The sequence below is a fragment of the Solanum pennellii genome, chromosome 8 (genome assembly GCF_001406875.1).
Source record: "Solanum pennellii chromosome 8, SPENNV200".
Classification (NCBI taxonomy): domain Eukaryota; kingdom Viridiplantae; phylum Streptophyta; class Magnoliopsida; order Solanales; family Solanaceae; genus Solanum; species Solanum pennellii.
In genome coordinates this window covers 53,713,297-53,734,849 of record NC_028644.1, presented here as the reverse complement: position 1 = coordinate 53,734,849, position 21,553 = coordinate 53,713,297, and the positions used below count along the sequence as shown (strand labels likewise).

Genomic DNA, 21,553 nt, shown 5'->3' with positions numbered 1-21,553 from the left:
AGAGAGAGACCATTTTCAGAAAAATATAAGAGTTTTAAATTTTCATATATCGATTTTGGACTTAAAAGATAAGTCTATAAGTGTACGTTTTATTTGCAAAGTTATTAACAGAGTCTTTAAAGGAGGAATCAAATGATTTTATAAATTATTTGACAATTCAGGAAAAAAAGAGTATGGTTGATGTTTCCGAAAAATACTTTAGTAATGTAATTGTCCCTTTGTTTATAAAGAGTTATTGAGAAAAGTGAGAGATAAAATACTGTAATAGTCCCTTTTCTTTGTAAAGGGTGATTGACCAAAGTGAAAAGTAAAGTAAAGTAAAGTAATAGTGTCTTTCCTTGTAAATGGTAATTGAGCATTAATTTTATTGAATATTTTGGGAGTTGTATCGAGCATGGAATTGGGTAAGAGTTTTGATGACTCAAAAGTCTCATAAAACTACGTAGCCAACGCTATATAAGATAACACTATTCTTCGTGCGACTCCTCAATGAGCCTTTGAAGGCCTATTAGATGGATCGATGGTTACTGATCATGCTATCTCGCGACAAGGTATAGGATAACCCTTCCAACGTGGGTGAAACATTGTATCATTGCTAGGCTCATAGTAATGATTGTTAGTTAGAGAAACTTCCCACAAAGTAAAGTATATTATTTTCATATTACTTTTATTGCATATCTTATTGTAAAGCTTAATGGTTTTTCACTTCATATTCATGTATTGATTCATTTGAGTTGCTTTTAAGTTGTAATCCTTCAGTTTAGTTACTTGTTTATACCACCATATTACATACTCGTACATTCAAATGTACGGATGTCATTCGACTTGTATCTTTTTATGATACCGATACATGTGTTTAGCATCATCAATTAAGTGTTCTTTTGAGATCATTTTACACTCTAAATAGTTTTGGTGAGCCTCTTTGCATTGCGGAGGACTTCACATTTTTCTTTGATTTAGTTTTCATGGCGCCATGGGTCTTGTCCCGACACATATGTTAAACATTAGAGGCTTCATAGATAGATATAGTTGAAGAGTCTTTCAGCATATACTTTTCCTTGAGATGTTTTTGCAAACCATTATACTTGTGTGATTGAATATTTACAGACAATTTGGGTTGAGTATTTATTTTGAATTTAAATGTTCAAAAGTTCTATTTTAATGCATAAATCTAGAAAGAATAATAGTTTGTACTAGCTAACCGTATTGATAATATTAGCTCATAAACCATTATAACTAAACATAATTCGAAGAAACCTCTAACTAAAAGCATCATAATCATACAATTTAAGATTAATCATGAAGAAGAAATTGAAATTCATTAAGAACCCAAGATCACATAAGTCCTAGTTCTGGAAAATCTGTAATTTAAATAGAGGTTTTTTTGGGACTCAATGGATAAAGAACAACCCATTTATGGTGTTCTCACATACCTTGAATGAAATCCTATATAACTTGAATCTTGGAAGAAGGACTTGAAGTTTGAATCACTTTTTCTTGCCTCAAAAAAAAAACTTAAGAATAAAGAAACTTGATTTTGGGAGAAGTAAGAGATAATGAGGGATTATGGTTGTTAGGAATCCTTTAATCCCACTTACAACATGCAAAATACATAATTTAAAAATGAAAAGAGTGGAAAAAAGACTAAAAGACCCCTAGTTAAAAAACTGTTAGGGGGCTTCTACGGGAGTATTCATGGGCCATGATATCCTCTACGGTCCATAAAACCCTTTCCATAGTGCTCAAAGGAAAAAATTCCAAATTTCTGAACTTTGACCTATGAAGCCCTTTACGATCCGTAGTATGTCTTATGACCTGTCCTAGTCGTTAATAGAAAATATGTATCGAAATGCTTAGTTTTTGAGGAAGTATCTACGAGACCTAAATCACGACTCGTAGTCCATTACACGATTCATACCATCAAGTTGTAAAAGTATAGTCTGGAAAATATCCTAAGGTTTTAGGACTTTGGTTCACGAGGTCTTTCCATGACACGTATATTATGACTCGAAAATCACTCGTTCGTTTCCAATCCAACTTTCCAACTTTGTGAAGTTTCAACTACGATTCGTGTTTACGACCCATACAATTTTTCACGACCCATAAACTTAATCATAAATTCTGACCCAATTTTTCTGATTTTCGAAGTCTCATACATGGATGGTTCCTACGAATCATACTACCTTTCACGACTCGTAAAATCTGTCCATAAAACTCAAAATTCTGCAAGTCTATATTTTTCTTAATTGTGCAACTTTTGATACATAAGTTTAATTAGCATTTTGAGTATCTCTAGCACAAATAACATATGGGAAGTTAGAGCTTATAAATTTTCAGAATTCAATGTGTGTTCAAACAAAAATGGTTGAAAAACAAAGAATCTTACCTCAATTTTGTCGCTTTTTAATGAATTCTCTAAAAATGAGATCTTTGCTTGGACAGTGCGTAACCAACGCTCTAAACCCCTTTGTCAAGACGTTGTTGAAGAATACAAATAATTCATATGTTGCTACCCTTGAAACATTCGAGGATCTAAATCCTATTTATTTTTGTCTATACTCATTTTTATCTTTATTTTCTTTTTGAACTGGGCTAACTCTTATTTTGAATAAAACTTGGCACATTAAATCTTTTGTTTTCCATTTTATTTATTTAATGAAAAGAGATCTCAAGGTCTCACTTTAATTTAAAATAAATTAATTTAAAATAAAATAAAAATAAAATAAAATTCACTATATTTCATTTACAAAAATAATTTAAAAATATATACAAACACAATTTCAACTTTAAATAGTATTTTTATTTTTCAAATTTTATAATTTTCACGTTGAAAGTTTTAGAGCCCGTTTGAATTGATAGCTTTAGATCAAAAATAAAAAAAATAAATTAAAATAACTTTTAAGTTAAAAAATAAAACTTATTTTTGATTTATTTTATGTTATTTTTAGCTTGTCAAACAGTTTTTAACTTTTTAATGTTATTTCTTTATATTTATCAAATAATTTTAAAAAAATTGACTTAAAAATAGGTTTGATCAACTTTTAAGTTAATATACACGAACTACTTAAAGAAAAAAGGAGGTATAAATTGATTTTTGAGAGATAAAGTGGTTAGATACAGACATATATACAAGGCAAAATGAAGTAGCTCTATTGTCTCTATTATTTTTCCCACAAATCTCCGTTTGCCGATCTTTCCAAAGCTCACATCCCAGAAAAGCGTCACCACTGCCAGCCTTCGATCCTTCGAAAGATCCGATCAGATCTCTCTCACTGCACTTCTCATACAGTTTTCTCTCTCTCTATGCATACACCTGTATCGATTGTTTTCTGCTACTCCATTCTCCGGTTTGTTGAAAATTCTTGAACAAGAATTTGTTAGACTCTGTGAACTGTGTAATTTGTGTGCTTTGTCGTGAAAAAGGAGTCGTTTGGTGTAATTTGTTGTAAAGTTAGGTTTTTTTGGGGGAAAGTTTTAGATCGTGAGCTAGGGTTTCTGAAGATCAGAAATTGATAAAAGAATTGGGTCTATTCTTTATTTTTCTTGCTTTCTTAGTGTGGTGTGAGTGAGTGTATGAGGATTTGGTGTTGTTTATGTTTTGGAGAAGAAGAAGATAGTAAGAAGGGCTACAAGAGTATGAGGGACCCGATTTTGGGGAATAACGGTGACGAATCTCCAGATGAGAATTCGGCATTTGACTGGAGGAATGTTTTTGAAGGTGTCAATGTTGCAGCAGTGGTGAGTCCACAAGCGGGCGCTGTAGGTGATCTTGGTGTTCCCAAGAATGAGGAGATTGATTTTGATAGTAACTGGATATCCAGTACAGTGGAGGTGAAGAATGAAAGTTATAGTGGTGAGAAAATGTTGGATGTTAATTTGAATTTGGGTTTGAGTGGAGAGGCTTCATCCTCAACAGTGCTGAAAGAGGATTCTGATCGCGATACCTGTAGTAAAAGGCCCAAAGTTAACTCCTTTTCGCTGTAAGACCTGCTACTGCACCTTCATTTACAATATTACACCTTCATTTACAATTTTTTTTTCAATTAGTCAAATTCTATTGAATATTAGAATGAAATTGGCCATAGTAGAGAACTAATACAGAATTCATTTAAGCAACCCAAGCCTAATTACAAGGATCAGTTGTTGTTATCAGAGTCCTGTAATTATTTCTCGTGTAGTACAGTTTTACATGTGGTCAGGAGTGTTGCACAATTCACTGAGTTTTGGAGAAAGTACATTCTTACATAATTCTTTTAGAGAAAAGAAAATAGTAATATTAACATGGAGTAGAATTATTTCTAAAGCTAGTTATATTTGGAATTTCAAAAGCTTAGCCTAATATATGTTACTCTTTAATTTGATATAAACAAATTGTCTTTTGAGTTTTGAAGTAAGCCCTAAATGTAGGCCAACAACTCAAAAATGAAGACTGGTTGATTAATATTCTTGCAGGGATTGGGACAACCACTTGTTGCAGGAAACCAGTTACCTATGTCCAATGAACGAGGGTGGTGGAGATGTGAGTTTATCTAACTTACTTGGTGCAACAGATGATGAGGGAAAAGATTCTAAAATGGAGGATTTAGATGTGCGGATGGATCTTACTGATGACTTGTTGCATATGGTATTTACTAGTTGCCACATCCGCTCCTTCTGAGTTGCTTAATCAATAAGTGTTTATACCAAGTTTCTGATAAATGGAATATATGCCTCATTTGTTGCCAGGTGTTCTCCTTTTTGGAACATATTGATCTTTGTCGAGCTGCAAGTGTTTGTAGCCAGTGGAGAGCAGCTAGCTCTCATGAAGACTTTTGGCGATATCTGAATTTTGAGAACAAACAGATATCCTCAAATCAGTGTGAGTATCTTTTCCTCATATCTGTTCCTTCCACACTACTATGATCACTTCACATAAAATTCATGTTTCAATTGATTGCAACTTTTTGTTCATGTATGATGTAGTTGAGGACATGTGTCGGCGATACCCAAATGCAACAACAATCAACTTATATGGAACTCCTAATATTCACCCACTAGCAATGAAAGCCGTTTCTTCTTTAAGGTAATACTATTTTTTATGTTGTTGTCACTACTCTTGGAATCATTATAAGTGACTAATTTGATACATTTCATTGTTTCCAGGAATCTTGAGACTCTGTCATTGGGCAGAGGTCAATTGGGGGAAACATTTTTTCAAGCCTTGACAGATTGCCATGTGTTGAGGAGTTTGACCATTAATGATGCCACTCTTGGAAATGGCATTCAAGAGATACCAATTTCTCATGATAGCTTGCGTCTTCTGCAGCTAGTGAAGTGTCGTGTGCTTCGAGTTTCTATCAGGTTGTATAATGTTAGTCAACAATGTTAATTTGTTAAAGTAGTTAGCATCCAATTGTGCTCAATTGTTGTTATTCTTACAGATGTCCGCAACTTGAAACATTGTCACTGAAGCGCAGTAGCATGCCACATGCAGTGCTTAATTGCCCTCTTTTACATGACCTTGATATAGCTTCCTGTCACAAACTTTCCGACGCTGCTATTCGTTCGGCTGCCACCGCATGCCCTCTTTTAGAATCTTTGGATATGTCAAATTGTTCATGTGTCAGTGATGAAACACTGCGTGATATAGCTCAAACTTGTGGACATCTTCGAGTTTTGGATGCTTCATACTGCCCAAACATTTCTCTTGAGGTATATTCATTAAAATTACGTAGTACCTGAAATTGACATAGTTGGTTTATACTAACACTTGTTACTTGTTGAAGTCTGTGAGGCTGGTTATGCTGACTGTTCTCAAGCTTCATAGTTGTGAGGGCATAACATCAGCTTCCATGGCTGCCATAGCCCATAGCTATATGTTAGAGGTTTGACTCTTTCCTCACCCTTTTCATACTGGTAGCCGTGCTGTAACCAGGAGTCCTTAAATTCATATTGAACAGTGAATTTCACTTTTTTTTCCAGGTTCTGGAGCTTGATAATTGCAGTTTATTGACATCAGTGTCCTTGGATCTTCCTCGCCTTCAGAGCATTAGACTAGTACATTGTCGCAAGTATGATACAGGCTTTACAGTTTCCATATCCAGTCTCAGGGGAACTTCTTTCCGTCCCTTGATTGCCGTCACTCTTTTGTGCAGTAACCTACTGTTTATATTGAAACAGGTTTATTGACCTTAACTTGCATTGTGGAATGTTATCATCAATTACTGTTTCTAATTGCCCATTGCTTCAAAGAATCAATATAACTTCAAGTGCTCTCAAAGTAAGTTTATTCCTAGATGTTATATATTGTCACCTTATTTTATTGACTAGAATTATTCTATTCATTGAATAATATTTCTCTCCTTTATCATTCCACAGAAATTAGTTTTGCAGAAGCAGGAAAGCTTGACAACAATTGCATTACAGTGTCCGAATTTGCTAGAAGTAGACCTTACTGAGTGTGAATCACTCACCAATTCTGTTTGTGAAGTTTTCAGTGATGGTGGTGGCTGTCCTGTGCTTAAATCCTTAGTTCTGGATAACTGTGAGGTTGGCAGTTTTAGTTCCTTGTTGCTAACTTGTGCATTCTTGGTTGTTATTTTTCTAAATCTATCGATATATATGATCTCCTCTTAGTTTTGCTTGTCAACGGAAGGTGGTTCACTTAAGCCGAGTACATTTTTAAGAGTTTGTTTTTGTCCTCACGTATGTCAATGTGGTTATGGACCTATGATCATAGTGCCATTTTTGCTTTTCTTGTAACAGATACTGGTGATTCTTTTTTATACATGTTTCCAAGTAAATAAATATAGTACTGAATTCTGACAATCAATAATCAGGTATCTTAATGAGTAATCATGAAAGATGATGAAAGGAAAAAAGTATGATCCAAGTGTACTGACCGTTGTCTCATCTGGTTGTGCTTTTTTGTTTGCTGTAAGCCCGGGAAGGCGTTCTACTGGGTGCGCTAAGGGCTCGTTTGATACGAGGGATAGGAGATTACTGATCCCAGGATTAGTTTTAGGATGAGTTTATCCCATGTTTGGTTGGGATAAAATCGAGGGATAACTTATCTCGGTATTGTAGTGTCATTCTTATCCCACATTGAGGATGGGATAAGAACCCTGGACAACTTGTTGCGAGACTCTCCTTCAGTAACTCAGATATTGAAATTGTTCAAGAGGTGAAGCGGGAAAGATGAAAAGTTCTAATTCCTTTGTTTTGGCATTAAGGATAGTGATTATGTATTCCTATATTTACCAGTAGTGTTTATTTTATACTCACAATTTTAAATTGGCTTGAAGTATTTTTATCTTGTCAAAAAATAACTATTAGGGTTAACGTCTTTCTTGGTATCATAAGCTCTTAGATTCTTTCAACATTTTGATTAGATACATGGGAGTTCTTAAGGGAACGGTTTAAGCTGAACTATAACATGAGAACTATTACCCAGATGGAAGAAGAAAATAGTTCACCTTTTTTTTCCTGATTCAATTAGAGCTGATGTCACGTCATTTAAAGAAAATGTCAAAGCGGAATTTTCTTTTGAAGCTTGATGAAAATATGTACTCCTCTTCCAATCAAGATTCCCTTTTATTTGATTTTTGGTGATCAAGAAAAGCAAGGCTGAATTAGGTTTGGGTTTGACATTGCAGTTTCTTAGAGATGTTCAAAATAATGAACTACATTTGTCAATATTCTGGTAGATTATTGAAGAAATTTACAAAAGATAAGTATTATATTTCGGTTATCGCCTCTCCCTCCCCCGTGTCCCCTCCCCCCTCCTGGGAAAAAGGGGGGGGGGACCGGGTGAGTAAGAGAGTAATATATTCAAGTTGCACCCTCCTGGGGAAAAGGGGGCTGAGAGAGGGAAAGGTTTCCACTGTTTTAGAGTGGGTCCTGATTAGCGTTCGCCTGTATTCTTTTTTCTGCCAGATCTGTTTAGGCTAACACCTATTCAGAAAAGATCTTTATATTGAAAGTGAATAATGATATATTTCTGCCTATTCAACTTGAAAGATCCTGCTGTATCTATGTAATGTGTTGTTATGGTCCAAATCTAATTGCGGTCTTTTTTTTTCCAGAGCTTGACACTTGTGGCTTTCTGCAGCACTTCTTTGGTTTCTCTTTCACTTGGTGGTTGCCGTGCTTTAATTTCTCTTGCACTTAGGTGCCCATATCTTGAACAAGTCTCTTTAGATGGTTGTGATCATCTTGAAGTAGCATCATTTTGCCCAGTAAGTGATCAACTCCTTCCTCTTTTCTATACATCATCTCTGGGTTTGAGACTGGAGTTGTATGTTCACCTGCTGATTTTATGATTGTTAATTTGTTACATATGCATTTTTTTCTTTATTTATATCCAAATGGTTTGATAAATGTGTGCTCTTATTCCAGGTTGGTCTTAGGTCACTTAATCTTGGTATATGCCCCAAAATGAATATGCTTCATATTGAAGCTCCACAAATGGCTTCACTTGAGCTGAAGGGCTGTGGTGTGCTCTCTGAAGCATCTATTAATTGCCCCCTGTTAACCTCTTTTGATGCTTCATTCTGCAGGTTGCTTACTTTCTCTCGGCTGTCACACGTGCATAATTTTTTAGTTCTGTCACATCTCATTAATTTTTTTCCATATATGCAGCCAACTCAAGGATGATTGTTTATCTGCCACGACTTCGTCGTGCCCCCTCATCGAGTCATTAGTATTAATGTCATGTCCATCTGTTGGCTGCGATGGACTCCTCTCTTTGCAGTCCCTCCCAAACTTGACATACCTTGATCTATCCTATACGTTTTTGGTTACCTTGCAACCTGTTTATGAATCATGCTTGCAGTTAAAGGTAACTTCTATCACCTAAGCATATTATCACTTTCTCCATTACAGTGGGAAGCTAGATGAACTTAATTTAACATACTCTATTTTGTGGAAAAAGTATGCCTATTTATCTAGTGTAGACTCTTCTAGATCTATGGGCCCTTTCCTATCTTTTTTTCTATTGGTATCAATGGGATGCGCTGGTTTAAGTTTGTGCTGGTCAAAATACCTAACTACAAAATTTACTCATGTTAATATGGGATGAACACACGGTCATAAGCCAATTACTTTAATCTCTTCTTTTCCTTTTTCTGTTCTCCTTTTTTTCCTCCTGCAGTAAAAGCTAAAACACATGGATGTAAGTAACTATTTGTGAATCAGTTCTGACTGATTGAAAGTTTATTTCAGTAGAACTGATTTTATTTTGACTATTGCAAATTTAATAATCATTGTTTGTGGCCATATTTTTCGGCAACTAGAAGTGCTTTTTTTTCCTTCAGTTTTTTGTTAGTTAAGGTGTTTGACCTGTTTCTCTGTTGTGGCTAAGAAGTCAAAATTTGAAGCTTTTCATTAAGCAGAAGCTGAAGCAGAACCAAAATTTCAATTTTTCAATACAAAATACCATTATAATTTTCTTACCAAGTTATACCACAGTACTGACAGGTGCCAACTGTATTAATTTAAAGAGGAAAGCCCGGTGCATTATGCTCTGGGTCCGGAGAAGGGCCGGATCACTAGGGTCTATTATACGCAGCCTTAGGCTTTAGCTTTTACCTGCTCTGGTGGAGCTGGAGCAACAGAAACTGTAAAGAGCAATCAGAACACTTGTAAGAGGTTTCCATTTTGCATTAAAAAGAACTCTAGTTGGAGGGCAAGGGAAGGAGAGTCAACAAAGTATAGAATAAGATTGTAGATTGTTGGACTTCTAAAATCTACAGTTATATTAGCTGTTGATGGAGTAGGATATTGTAATGCCATTCCAGGACTGATGATGTTGTCTCTGTTCTCAAATAGTTGTGTGTCACTTGGTTGGATTGTTTATAAATGCACTTGTTAAATATTATGAAACTCTAGACTAGAATTTCCACCTTAACTGTTTCATTATCGGCCCTCCTTTTTGGACCCTTGAAGATGGACGGCCTGGAATTGTGGAAGTTAAATGTGGGATCCAGTTACTGTAGGCATTCTATCATTCTTTTTCATTTTGGAGTGTAACATCTGAATATTTCTACTTTCCAACAGATGCTTTAACTTGTCCATATCCAATGTTTGCCATTGTCTTGTGCCAATTTGTTTCAGTGCAAGGGCTTGAGTTCTTCTTTGTATGCAGATTTTCTAATGCTATATCTGAAATTTTCTGATGAGACTCTAGTTTAGCAACGCAAGTGTGTTTCTCTTTCTTGCTGCACTAGGCACATCCTTATTGCTTTCGGGAAAAACTTTTTGGATCTGCATGATACATTGATGGGCTTTTTTGGCTTAATGCCCCCCACCCCACCTTTCTTTTTTAACCCCTCTCTAAGCTTTTATATATATATTTATATATATATATATATATATATATATATATATGTTATGTTGTAGGTCCTAAAGTTGCAAGCATGCAAGTATCTCACTGATACATCTTTGGAACCCCTCTATAAAGAAAATGCTCTTCCAGCCCTTTGTGAGTTGGATCTGTCGTATGGGACCTTATGCCAATCAGCCATTGAGGAATTGCTTGCTTGCTGCACACATTTGAGTCATGTCAGCTTGAATGGATGTATTAATATGCATGATTTAAATTGGGGATTTTCTGGAGATCAACTGTCACAAATACCCAGTGTTAGTATACCTCATGGATCTTCCCTGGGAGAACAGCAGTTGTCAAATGAACAACCAAAGCGTTTGCTAGAGAACCTTAACTGTGTAGGCTGCCCAAATATAAAAAAGGTGCTTATTCCAATGGCACAAGGTTTCCTTTTGTCATCATTAAACCTTTCCCTGTCTGGGAATTTGAAGGAGGTTGATATAGCTTGTTACAACTTGTGCGTTCTCAATTTGAGGTATGTTCTTTAGCAATATGATTTCGTAGGTTAATGTTGTATCAATAGCTTTATTTTCATGATCATAGTTGTTAATTAATTATATTCTCTTGTTCAGCAATTGCTGTTCATTGGAATCATTGCAACTGGAATGTCCAAGATTAAGTAGCCTCTTTCTTCAGGTATTCTTGTATCCTCAATTTGGCATTTTCTTTGCCCGATTTTTAATTCTTGTAGTGGCAGCTTTGCTGCAAAAGTGTTCTTTCTAGTTGTTTTTTATCATTTCGCTTGTGCTTTTTTTCCCCTGTTGAGGTAGTAATAGTTTTTTAACTTGGCACGAAGGATATGCAAACTGTACAACCATTACAAATGTCAGTCCCCTTCCTACCTTGTTAGGGACTTTATGAGTTCTATAAATGATTCAACTTCATTTTCAATTACCTTTTTACACAAAAGACTCCTCCATTTAGGATAGGAGGATGCTCGTTGGTATGTTTTACAAAATATTCTCGTCTGCCTCTGGTTCAGTAGGTTAGTATGGAGAACATGCATACCCTTAAGCTTGATATTCTGTAGAGAGAACTTGAGCTCCTAATCATGTCAGTAATGGGATTGTATTGTAAGATCTAATAGCTAGCTGCATATTGTCTTAGGAGTACTCAAATTAACACAGTGGTCTACTAAAATAACAAGTAATCCTAATACTCTTCATGGTCTTCCTAGGCATTCATGTGGACAGATAATAAACATTTTTCAAATTTGGAAGTGTTAGAAGTCCTTAGGGATGCAATGTAGTTTGGGGGTATCGTACCTGTATTTTTGGAGCATGTGCTTGGGCTAAAATTACTGAAAGGAGAATTTGAATTCTTAACTGGTGCTTATTTGCTGAAGAATATTAAGTTTTAGTTTGTTTTTTCTTTAGAAGTTTTTGCTTTCTCTGGGCTGTATTTCCGTTGTTGCTTTTATCATTACACGTCTCAGGCTTACCTTAAAGGCATATTACTTTCTAGTGTAGAGCTTGTGAAATCGATTGCCTTTCTTTTTCTTGTTTCGTTAAAAACTACTTTGATGATCTCCCTTCAAAAATCGTTGGCACACCCATAAGGTGCTTGTGCAATTGAAATACTTGTGATACAATTGTGATGTGGAGTTATTCCCGTACTCTTGCTTTTGTTGTCCTACAGTCCTGCAACGTTGATGAGGAATCTGTTGAAGCTGCCGTGTCACGATGTATGATGCTTGAGACGCTTGACGTTCGCTTTTGTCCCAAGGTCAGGAGTACTTTTGATGTTAAGAATATGCCCTGTATTGATTTTTATGTATCATTTTATTGATACAAGAGCTCATCTGAATTTGCTGATAATCCTTTTTTTCCACTTAACAGATTTGTCCATTGAACATGACGAGGTTGCGGGTTGCATGTCCCAGTTTGAAACGCATCTTCAGCAGCCTAGTCCCATCGTGAAGCAAAATGAAATATTTGATATGTTTGTGTAGGCTGGCTAGGGACGGACATATTTGACTACAGAGGTCATATTTTATGTATAGTTGAGCTATTTATGTTGCTGTGATTGGTGAAAACGTACAGCGAGCTTCATACATGTAACACCTTAACTTAATATTTTGACTATTTATGTTGTGATTGGTGAAACATACAGCGAGCTTCATACATGTAACACCTTAATATTTTGGTGTTGGCTTTTAAAGGGCAATATTAGTTTATAGTGGCCTTCTTGCCCTTCTCAGTAAATGAAAAAAAACAGGTACTTAGGCCAAAGTGTGTAAATTTTGGTTGCCCCTAAAACAAGGTTACAAAAAATAGAGTAGTCAGTTGGCTCATCTCTTTGGGATGCAAAAAGCAAATTAATTTTATGTCTTGTCTGCCCAAAGTAATTTCTCTGCTTTCTCTTTTTCTAGACTAAGCTCAATTTGCCTTTAGTTTGTTTGATGCCATTACAATGTTATTGATGCTCAATTTTTTTTTTTTTTTTGGCGTTTGTTATTTGATCAAGTAAATGTTGTCATAACTAATTTCCTTTATCTATACATATTTAATTTTATCTTATTAATCATATTTTTAAAATCATATTTTACAAAAGAACTACTTTTATTCTTGTAGGCTGTAGCTATACTATTATTATTTATTAATTTGAAATAATGATTTTTGGATATTATTCAAGTTTGTTTAGTATCTAATTTGTAAATATAATTTAATGAAGTGTGTATTTCCATTATATGGGAAGTTATAATCTTACTTGATAAATATTCATCTATTTTCTATTTAAATATATGTAGTATCCCGATTGCAATCCATACATTTCGCTTCAAATTAATTAAATTCTAGCTATTTCAAATTCAAAATTATTCCAATTTTAGCCAACTTAAATCAAATGTTGCCTGATTATATCTCATTTGTTCATTTTGTAAATCAGTGCTCGTGATTTAATCTCCATGCCATTACCTATTTCAACTTACTGAATCCCAAAGGATGTTTGGTTAGCCATCAACTAGTTAAAATTGATATGATTATTAGGATAGTGGTAATTATGCAGTCTAGTAATAGGATGCCCTATTTCTTTGAATATACTGTTGGATAATTGTAATCATAAAATTAAATATTAAAAAGAGAAATTAATCTTCTAAACAAACCTTGATTCAATTTTCCCCACAAATCAATGAGTCTTATTAAAGAGTTTTAATATTCTTTTATTTTATGATTTGTAAGTATTTCTATTAACTTTCTTTACATAAAAAAATAAAAATAAAAATTTAAACAGATTAATTAGTATTTAAATTAATTTTTAAATAAATATAATTTTAATTGATATGCTATAAGTAAGAATATTTTAAAAGTATGTTTATAACTCGATATATATAGCCTTAGATGTACATATGGCGTGATTTTTACATTAGTAAATATGCATATATGGAACGATTCAATAGAGATATAAAACAACACTAATTACTTTGCATACTTTGAATGAGCAATGCAAAAATATTGACCTGATCAAGAAAGAGGCTTATGTAATTTTTTACAGTATAGATTCTAGTTGCTTCAGCTCAGGGTCCAGTCTCTCAGGTGCTACGTCTTCCTCACCAGCAAAAAAATATGAATCAGCTACAGACTTTCCCTTTTCAAGCACATCAGTTGGGACAGTTTTAAGAAGACTGAAGAAAGAAAAGGGAAAAAATAACTACTAGGCAAAAGCCGCCACTCGTTTAGATAAAACTAGAAAACTATTGCAGGGATAATTGAGATTTAAAGAATCACTGAGGTTGAAAACAAGTATTTATTATTTGGATAGAGAAGAAAGGATGTAGGGAATTCATATAGGAATTATAACTGAGGCAGAATGATGGAAGTATGACCTGTCCAATGCATTTAAGGCAGTAGCAATTTGTGCCTTCATTGAGTCAATTGAGGCCCCTGGATCCTTTCTTGATGCACGCAAAAGCAACGAGTCAAGTCCTTCCAATGCACTGCGTGAAAGATTAAAAACACAAATAACATCACGCGTGACTAAAAAAACAAAGTTGACATGCAATGATGGTCCAATTTGCATTTTCGTTAAAATTAGTCCTTTTGTTTACTGATGTACATACTAAGCATGCTCCTCTCGTCATCAATTTGAAGGTGTTCCATCTGGTAGTGTAGAATAATAATATCATATTCGTGACATGATCTTTTGCAGCCAACCTTGTTCAAGAAAATAAGTCAGGAAGCTTACAGGAACAAAATCAATTATGGAACTCTCTCTGACCTAGAGAAAATCATCAGTGTTCCAAGGACATTCTAAAATTTTCTTACATCTACCCAATAGACTGATCATCCTGTGCAGGTACAACAAATTTTAATATACATCCTTAACTGCGTAGCTATAATGTTACTGTGTTACGTTATAGTTAAACATTGTTCAGGTTGACAGGTGAATGTACGACGTAGTACCTCAGACACTCATCAACATCACTGAAAGCTGATTTACCATTGCCACCATCAGCTGCGTATTGTGCTACCTGAAATTGAATGATAAAATAAGAGAATTTTTTCAGCAGTTGATCATCTATTTTGTAGAAGAAAGAAGCCTAAGTATCTCTCTGTACAACTACATAACTAAATGAAAAGAAAAAAGAACTGCCTAGAAATATAAAACATCAGTGCAACACCATTTTCAAACCAAGCAACAAGATATATTAAAAAATTTGGAGCTTTTTCTTTTTTATGTACCCAGATTTTTTTTCTTTTCTTGGTAACTAAAATTTGAGCATTCGGGATATTTTCACCTTGATTTGATAGACATATGATAAACTGTCAAAAAATGCTACTTGCAATGGTATTTTGTTTAACTGACTCTCAAATTCGAATATTTCGCTTGGACTTCTAAATGACATCAAATGTTCACATTAGCACCATGCAGCAGATATGGCATAGCAGAGCATTTGCAGATAAATGAAGAAATTCTTGCTTTTATCTTCGAATCTTTTTCAAGTTCCTCCTACTGCCTACGAGATAAAAAATTGTCTCAAAATGTTTAAAATCATTTAATATCCCTAATTTATCACTCATCCTTAGGATGTATAGCGTGCTCCAAGACCAGAATGGAACATTCACAAGTCTAAACCAAGCAAATCAGCTTCATACATTCCTAATTTTGAGAAAAGCTGTACAGATGGATAATTATCAACCGTCAGAAAATGTCATTCATAGAGTTGAGAGTGAGGTGTGGGAGAACCTTAACTTACTGCTCGAATATTGACACGAAGAGATGATGCAGGACCAGAACGCAATATATTCCGGCAATCTCCATATTTAGGTTGATCAATCTCTAAGGATTTCTCTATAAAATGCCAAAAGATAATGTTAATATCATGCTGTGAAATCTTACAATAGAACTTTTTAAGCTTAACCATACACTCCAAATATATAGCACTCAGTAAAATGTGACAACTTGTAAGAACCTAGAGTTATCTTCCAGTGACTTACACATGATTTTCCATCAGCACTGTCGACATTTAAAGAAGTGAATAAATTAATATAACAATGCCATATATTAGACAAATAATTTCAAGCACACTACTACACCTTTGGAGTTAATGTTAAGTTAGATGTGTGGAGACATACTTTGGAGGCTTAAGGGCTGAGGTTGAGCTGGACCAAGACAGAATATGTGGAGTGCAAATTCAATGATATGATGCATGAGGTAAGCATGGAAGTGAGGCTTGACACACAAAATATCCCCAAGTGAGATATATTCAAGTATCTTGGATCTATACTTCAAGGGAGCAAGGACATCGACGATGATATCACACATCGTATCGGTGTGACATGGATGGAGTGAAGGCTTGCCTCTAGAGTCTTGTGTGATAAAAGGGTACCACTGGAACTCAAAGGTAAGTAGTGTAGCATGGTGGTTCGACCAACATTTTTGTATGGGACTGAATGTTGGCTACTCAAGAACTCCCATGTCCAAGAGATGCAAGTTGCAAAGATGAGAATGTTGCGATGGATGTTTGGTCCGTGGATGTGTGGCCATACTAGGTACGGGTGGGCATAAATACCGGGACACCGAAAAATCAAACCGAACTAATTCGGTTCTTCAATTTTCGGTTCAGTGTCGGTGTTATTTTTTCAAAAGTTCGGTTCTTTATTTCGGTGTAAGGGTCTCAGAACTTCAGTGCACCGAAGAACTGAACTTTTATTGAAAAAAATACAAATTAATAATAAAAATTCAACTAACAATTAAATCATTCATGAACAAATTAAAAAAAAAAACAAATGTATAATTAATAGTTAACTTCAAATATTAGTTTCCAAAACATATTTTTATCAATGTATGTTATGTTAAGGAACCCGTCTTCGTCCTTGTTTTTCTAGAGAAATAGTTGGAGGCACAATGTTCTTGACAAAGATGAATAGTCTTTTAGTTAGCACAATAAGTGTTCCATGGAGAGACACATGATTCCTTAACATATTTTTAAATTTTAATTATCTTACACTTTGACTTTGTCCTCATTTTATTTTTCATTCAAACCGAAAAACCAATTTAAAAACACCTAACTAAACCGAATGGAACCAAATTAGTTTGGTTTGGTATATGGTGCACACTTTTCTAAAATAGAAAATCGAAAAACCGAAGTGAAATTTGATAAAACCGAACCAAAGAACTGAACGCCCACCCATAATACTAGGGAGTGATAAAGTTAGAAATGAGGATATTCAGAATAAGGTGGAATGGGCCTCAGTGGTAGATAAATGAGAGAAGCGAGACTCAGATGGTTTGGACATGTGAAGAGGAAATGCATAGATGCACCAATGAGGAGGTACAACAGGTTATTTATAGAAGGAACGAAGAGAGGCAGAGGTAGGCCGAAGAAGTATTAGGGAGAGGTGAAAGACATGATATAATGCAGTTTCAGGCTACCGATGATATGATCCTAGATAAGAGGGTGTGGAGGATACGTATTAGGGTAGAAAGTTAGTAGGTAGTGTAATGTTGTCTTGCATAGGGTGGCTGGTGTTTGCAATGGTACTAGTTGCACTATTGTACTTCTTTTGTTTTATTTTTATTTTTATAATTGTTTGTTGTTTTCTTAATAGTCTACCCTAGTGTGTTGTTTATGGAGTTTGGATTATCACATGATTAATCTCTCTGGTAAACTTTTGCATCATTTCCTCGTTATTTGCCAGATTCACCTCGATCTTCATCGTCTCCTTTATACTGGGATTTGTTGCACTTGAGCCGAGAGTCTCTCGAAAACAATATCTTTACCTGTACGAGGTAGTGATAAGGTTTGCATACATTCTGCCCTCCTCAAACCTTGTGGAGTTTCACTGGGTATGTTGTTGTTTGTTGCACCTCTCCTCAGAGTTCTCATTTTCTAAGACGTGTCCATCATAAACTCACTGGAAATATTAAAACATGTTCTTTTTCTATAAAATACCAAATAGTTACTCAAAAGCTCATCATTGAAGAAACTTGTAATTTTGAGGTTGGAAAAGACTTTTGAATATATGCTCGCTCTTCGTGTTGCATCATGATCATTCAGATGATATTTTTGAGTTGGTAAATTTTTCATAAAAGTAAAAATTAATATCAACAGGAATACTACATCACAAAATTGTTAGTCCGCCAAAAAAGTAGGCTGATTACAGAAGGATCTTATCTGTTAAAACTTAACTACTTATAAACTGTGAACATACAAAATATCTTCAGTTTGTATGAACAATTTCTGTTTACACCAAAAATAATAGAGGGGTAGGCAATTTATCACGATCTTCTGGATGTCACAATGTTTTCCCTCAAAACATCTCTGATTTCTCTTTGTCAAAACTGACCACCTAATAAAGCTGAGACGATCTTTCTATATCTCCTCCCTGTTAGTTGCATTGCCATCACTGTTCCTTAAGTTTAGCACTTCCTTTATTCTTCTTGGCATCACCCACTAAATTTTCCTCAAGTTGATCAAAATTTTCCATATTCGATATGTCCATTTACAGTGCAAAAAAAATGGGGGTTAATTGTATCTACTTGTTCATTACAAAGAGATAACATCTGAGCATAGTTGCATTCCTCTCTTGCTCAACTATTTCATTTGTCAGAACCTTTTCTGTAGTAAAAAGCCATGTGAAATAAGCTTACATTGTAAGGAATTTTCACCACCAGCTCATCTTCCATAGTGAACAACCCACTTGATTGTTGGAGCTAGTGAGATATCTGTAAGCAGACTTTACAAAAACTTCCCTTTTGCTGTGACAATGTCAAACTAAGCTATCCACCTCTTCTGAAAAACCATTTAACTGAGATAGAATGTGGAGGAAATCTGCAATCTTTTCCATCTCTCAATTATTCTAAAATTCTTCTAAATCTGAGACTCAATACTTGCCCGTTTTTCATTTCTTTTGAGTTTGGCAGATGATAAGTGTCGGTTCCCTAAATACTTTGAAATCTTATATTCCCAGGGTCAATAAGCCTTTAATCAATGCCTGTCCACATGTCAGCTATTGATGCTTGTTGAAAAAAGCTGTATAATTTTGGAAAGAGATGATTGGGTGTGTTTTCTCCAATCCAAACGTCATTCCAACAGGAAATTTTCATTCCATTCCCAATTTTGAAGCCTATTCTTTGTTGGAAAATCGGCCAAAGGTTTCGGATAGATTTCCAGATGTTGCATCCATAGAAAGTAGTCACTACCTTTGTTGTCCATAACCCCTCTTTTCCAGATTTAGCTTTAGCAACTTGTTTCCAAAGCTGGTTGTCATCTATATCAAATCTCCACAACCACTTCATAATCAGACGTCTATTGTGCATCAACATGTTCCTGACTCCCATCCCCCCTTTCTTCTTGTTTTTTTGTCAAAGTTACCCAAGCTGAATTTTTTCTTGTCATCATTGTCTTGCCAGAAGAAATTCCTCCTTAAGGCGTCTATCTTTTCTATCACATATATAGGGGCAGGAAAGATAGACATCATATATGTGGGTAAAGCATCAAACATGTTGTTCAAAGTCAATCTTCCTCCCATAGAGATATATTGACTTCTCCAGTTGGTTAGTCTTCTTTCACATTTTTCTACACCTCATTCCATATCTCACATATTTTCTCTTTGCACCAAGAGGCATACCAGAGTATTTAGTAGGAAGAGTTCATGTCTCTCCTAAAACATCAGCCAAGAATTGAATATCAGCCATTTCATTGATACGATAAATGTAGCTCTTTATCCAAATAATGTGTAAGCATATATGGATTCAGAAAGGATGACAATCACTCTCAATAATAGAATTTGTTCTTTGGAAGCCTCACAGAAAACCAGGGTGTCAACAGTATACCGCAGGTGGATGATTTCTAAGTCGTTCATTGTAATGGGAATTGCTTGGGAACCTTTGACCCATCCATTTAATTTTGCAGTCTATATCATATTGCTTATGCCTTCCATAGCTCCCTGTCTCAAGCCTATGTAGGAAGAGAAAAAAACAGTAGGGGGCTCTGTTGACCAATACTGAGAATTTGACTCTGTCGATTTAATGTTTGATCCACCTTATCCACTTGGAACCAAAGCCCATCTTCTGTAATAGTTCAAGACAGTAGTTCCAGTTAAGATGGCCAAAAGTTTTCTGGATATCTAGTGTGCATAAGATATCTGGCAAATTGCTCCTCTACATTCCTTCAACACATTCAATTGCCATCATAGTAGCTAGCATCCATGATTTGTCTTCCTGTGATGAAGGCCATCTGTTGGCACCAAGTTGTGGGTTACTTTTTTCAAGCTTTCTGCTGAGAGTATGGAAATGATCTTGTAGACACTCCCAATCAAGTTGATTGGCCTGGAATCAGTTAATTCAATAGCACCCACTTTCTTTGGAGTTGAGCTACAAATATAGCACTATATCTCTTCTGAAAGAAACCTACATTATAAAAAGTTTTGTACTACAGCTACTACATCTGAACTAATCACTGCCCAACATTGGTGGAAGAAGCCAGAGTATAACCATCTGGTCCTAGAGCAGTCCAGAATCTGTTGTGGTTCAAAGGGGGCCATCAACATCAGTTTGTCTTTTGCACTGACCATGGGACAGTTCCTGCAGGCTCCTAGCGAAGTGTGGTATCCATTCCTCTGTCTCTGAGTAGAGAATTCAAGAAAGAGATTATTTCTTTCTTGATGTTGATTGGGTCCTTCAAAGTTTCTCCTCTTCCTACTAGTTTACCAATGGTATTTATTCTCCTGTGTGCATTAGTTGTCCTGTGAAAATATTGGTATTTCTATCTCCTTAATTTAGCCCCATAGTGCCCAGGATCTTTGCCTCCAAGCAGTCTCCTCATGCCTACCGATATCTTCAAATTCCAGTGATAAAGTTAGCCTCTTGGTTATTTCTTCTTCTGTCAAAATCCTCTGTTCTTGGCTCCTCCAATTATGCTAAATGGTTTGGTATGTTCTGTTTCTGTAATTCCATATTACCCTTGACTATTTTACTCCATTCCTTCAATTTCTCCTTTCATAACTTTCAGTTTGAAAGCCAAGATATAGTCAGGCTTTCCTGTGCAGTGGAAAGACTCCCACCAGTTCTTCACTCTGTCACCAATGTCACCAAAATCTTCAGTTTGAAGCTATTCTCAAACTCGAAATAAGATTATCGAGTTCATACTCACCACATTGTAGCATCTGCGTTGTGTGATCTGAGGTCACTCTAAGAATAACGAGTTGTCTTATAGTCCTAAATGTGTGTTCCATCCTTCTGAAACTAGGAATCTATCTAGTCTAGCAGCAGTTGCCTGTCTATCCCCCTGTTTCCAGGAAAATTGACCACATGTTAAATCGAAGTCTATCAACTCCATGTCTTCAATGAATTCGGAGAAGTCTGTCATTGATTTTTTAATTCTGTTGCAATTTTTCTTTTCTGATGGATGTCTAACCATGTTGAAATCTCTAGAGACAACCCATGGACCTGAAATCAGAGACCCTAACTGATGCAATTTCCCACCATGCCTCTTCCCTTTCCATTATGTCATTTAATGCATATAATCCAGTAAGATACCAAGAGAAGTCCTGATTATTACCTGTAATCACTGTAGATAACAGGTTACAGAGTAAGAGCCTATACTGCTGATCCCCCCTTCCCAAATTCTGTTGTCCCATATTAGGATAATCCCTCCCCTAATACCACTTGCCTCCAGTTGAGTATAACTGACCCATCTAATCCCCCATAAATCTCTTACTATTTCCTTGATATCCCCCTCCATTTTAG

At 35.4% G+C, this 21,553-nt stretch overlaps 2 protein-coding genes across 2 annotated transcripts in view; one reads left to right on the top strand and one right to left on the bottom strand.

Moving 5' to 3' along the window:
- The first annotated feature begins 3,113 nt into the window (after positions 1–3,113).
- LOC107028506 (F-box/LRR-repeat protein 15) lies at positions 3,114–12,545 on the top strand. The gene is made up of 17 exons (XM_015229594.2): positions 3,114–3,980; positions 4,453–4,624; positions 4,726–4,858; positions 4,963–5,062; positions 5,143–5,340; positions 5,421–5,691; positions 5,766–5,864; positions 5,962–6,050; positions 6,160–6,259; positions 6,358–6,528; positions 8,064–8,216; positions 8,377–8,537; positions 8,620–8,818; positions 10,378–10,838; positions 10,936–10,999; positions 12,002–12,088; positions 12,202–12,545. Exons 1-17 carry the CDS (start codon positions 3,574–3,576, stop codon positions 12,280–12,282), a joined length of 2,946 nt encoding a protein of 981 aa, XP_015085080.1. The 5' UTR covers positions 3,114–3,573; the 3' UTR covers positions 12,283–12,545.
- A 1,114-nt stretch (positions 12,546–13,659) lies between these two features.
- The window catches only part of LOC107028600, a 31,762-nt gene continuing 23,868 nt past the window's right edge, over positions 13,660–21,553 (bottom strand). The window contains exons 4-7 of the mRNA XM_015229729.2: positions 15,558–15,652; positions 14,764–14,831; positions 14,187–14,297; positions 13,660–13,985 (exon numbers count right to left, since the gene is read on the bottom strand). Of these exons, the coding sequence (XP_015085215.1) occupies positions 13,850–13,985; positions 14,187–14,297; positions 14,764–14,831; positions 15,558–15,652 (410 nt within the window). The 3' untranslated portion in view covers positions 13,660–13,849. The remainder of the gene's footprint in view (positions 13,986–14,186; positions 14,298–14,763; positions 14,832–15,557; positions 15,653–21,553) is intronic.

Excerpts from the sequence above, each read along its gene's own strand:
- LOC107028506 (XM_015229594.2), top strand. The coding sequence starts at position 3,574 with ATGAGGATTTGGTGTTGTTTATGTTTTGGAGAAGAAGAAGATAGTAAG. Across the intron at positions 3,981-4,452 it reads AAAGTTAACTCCTTTTCGCT|GGATTGGGACAACCACTTGT; the intron begins GTAAGACCTGCT and ends ATATTCTTGCAG. Across the intron at positions 11,000-12,001 it reads TAAGTAGCCTCTTTCTTCAG|TCCTGCAACGTTGATGAGGA; the intron begins GTATTCTTGTAT and ends GTTGTCCTACAG.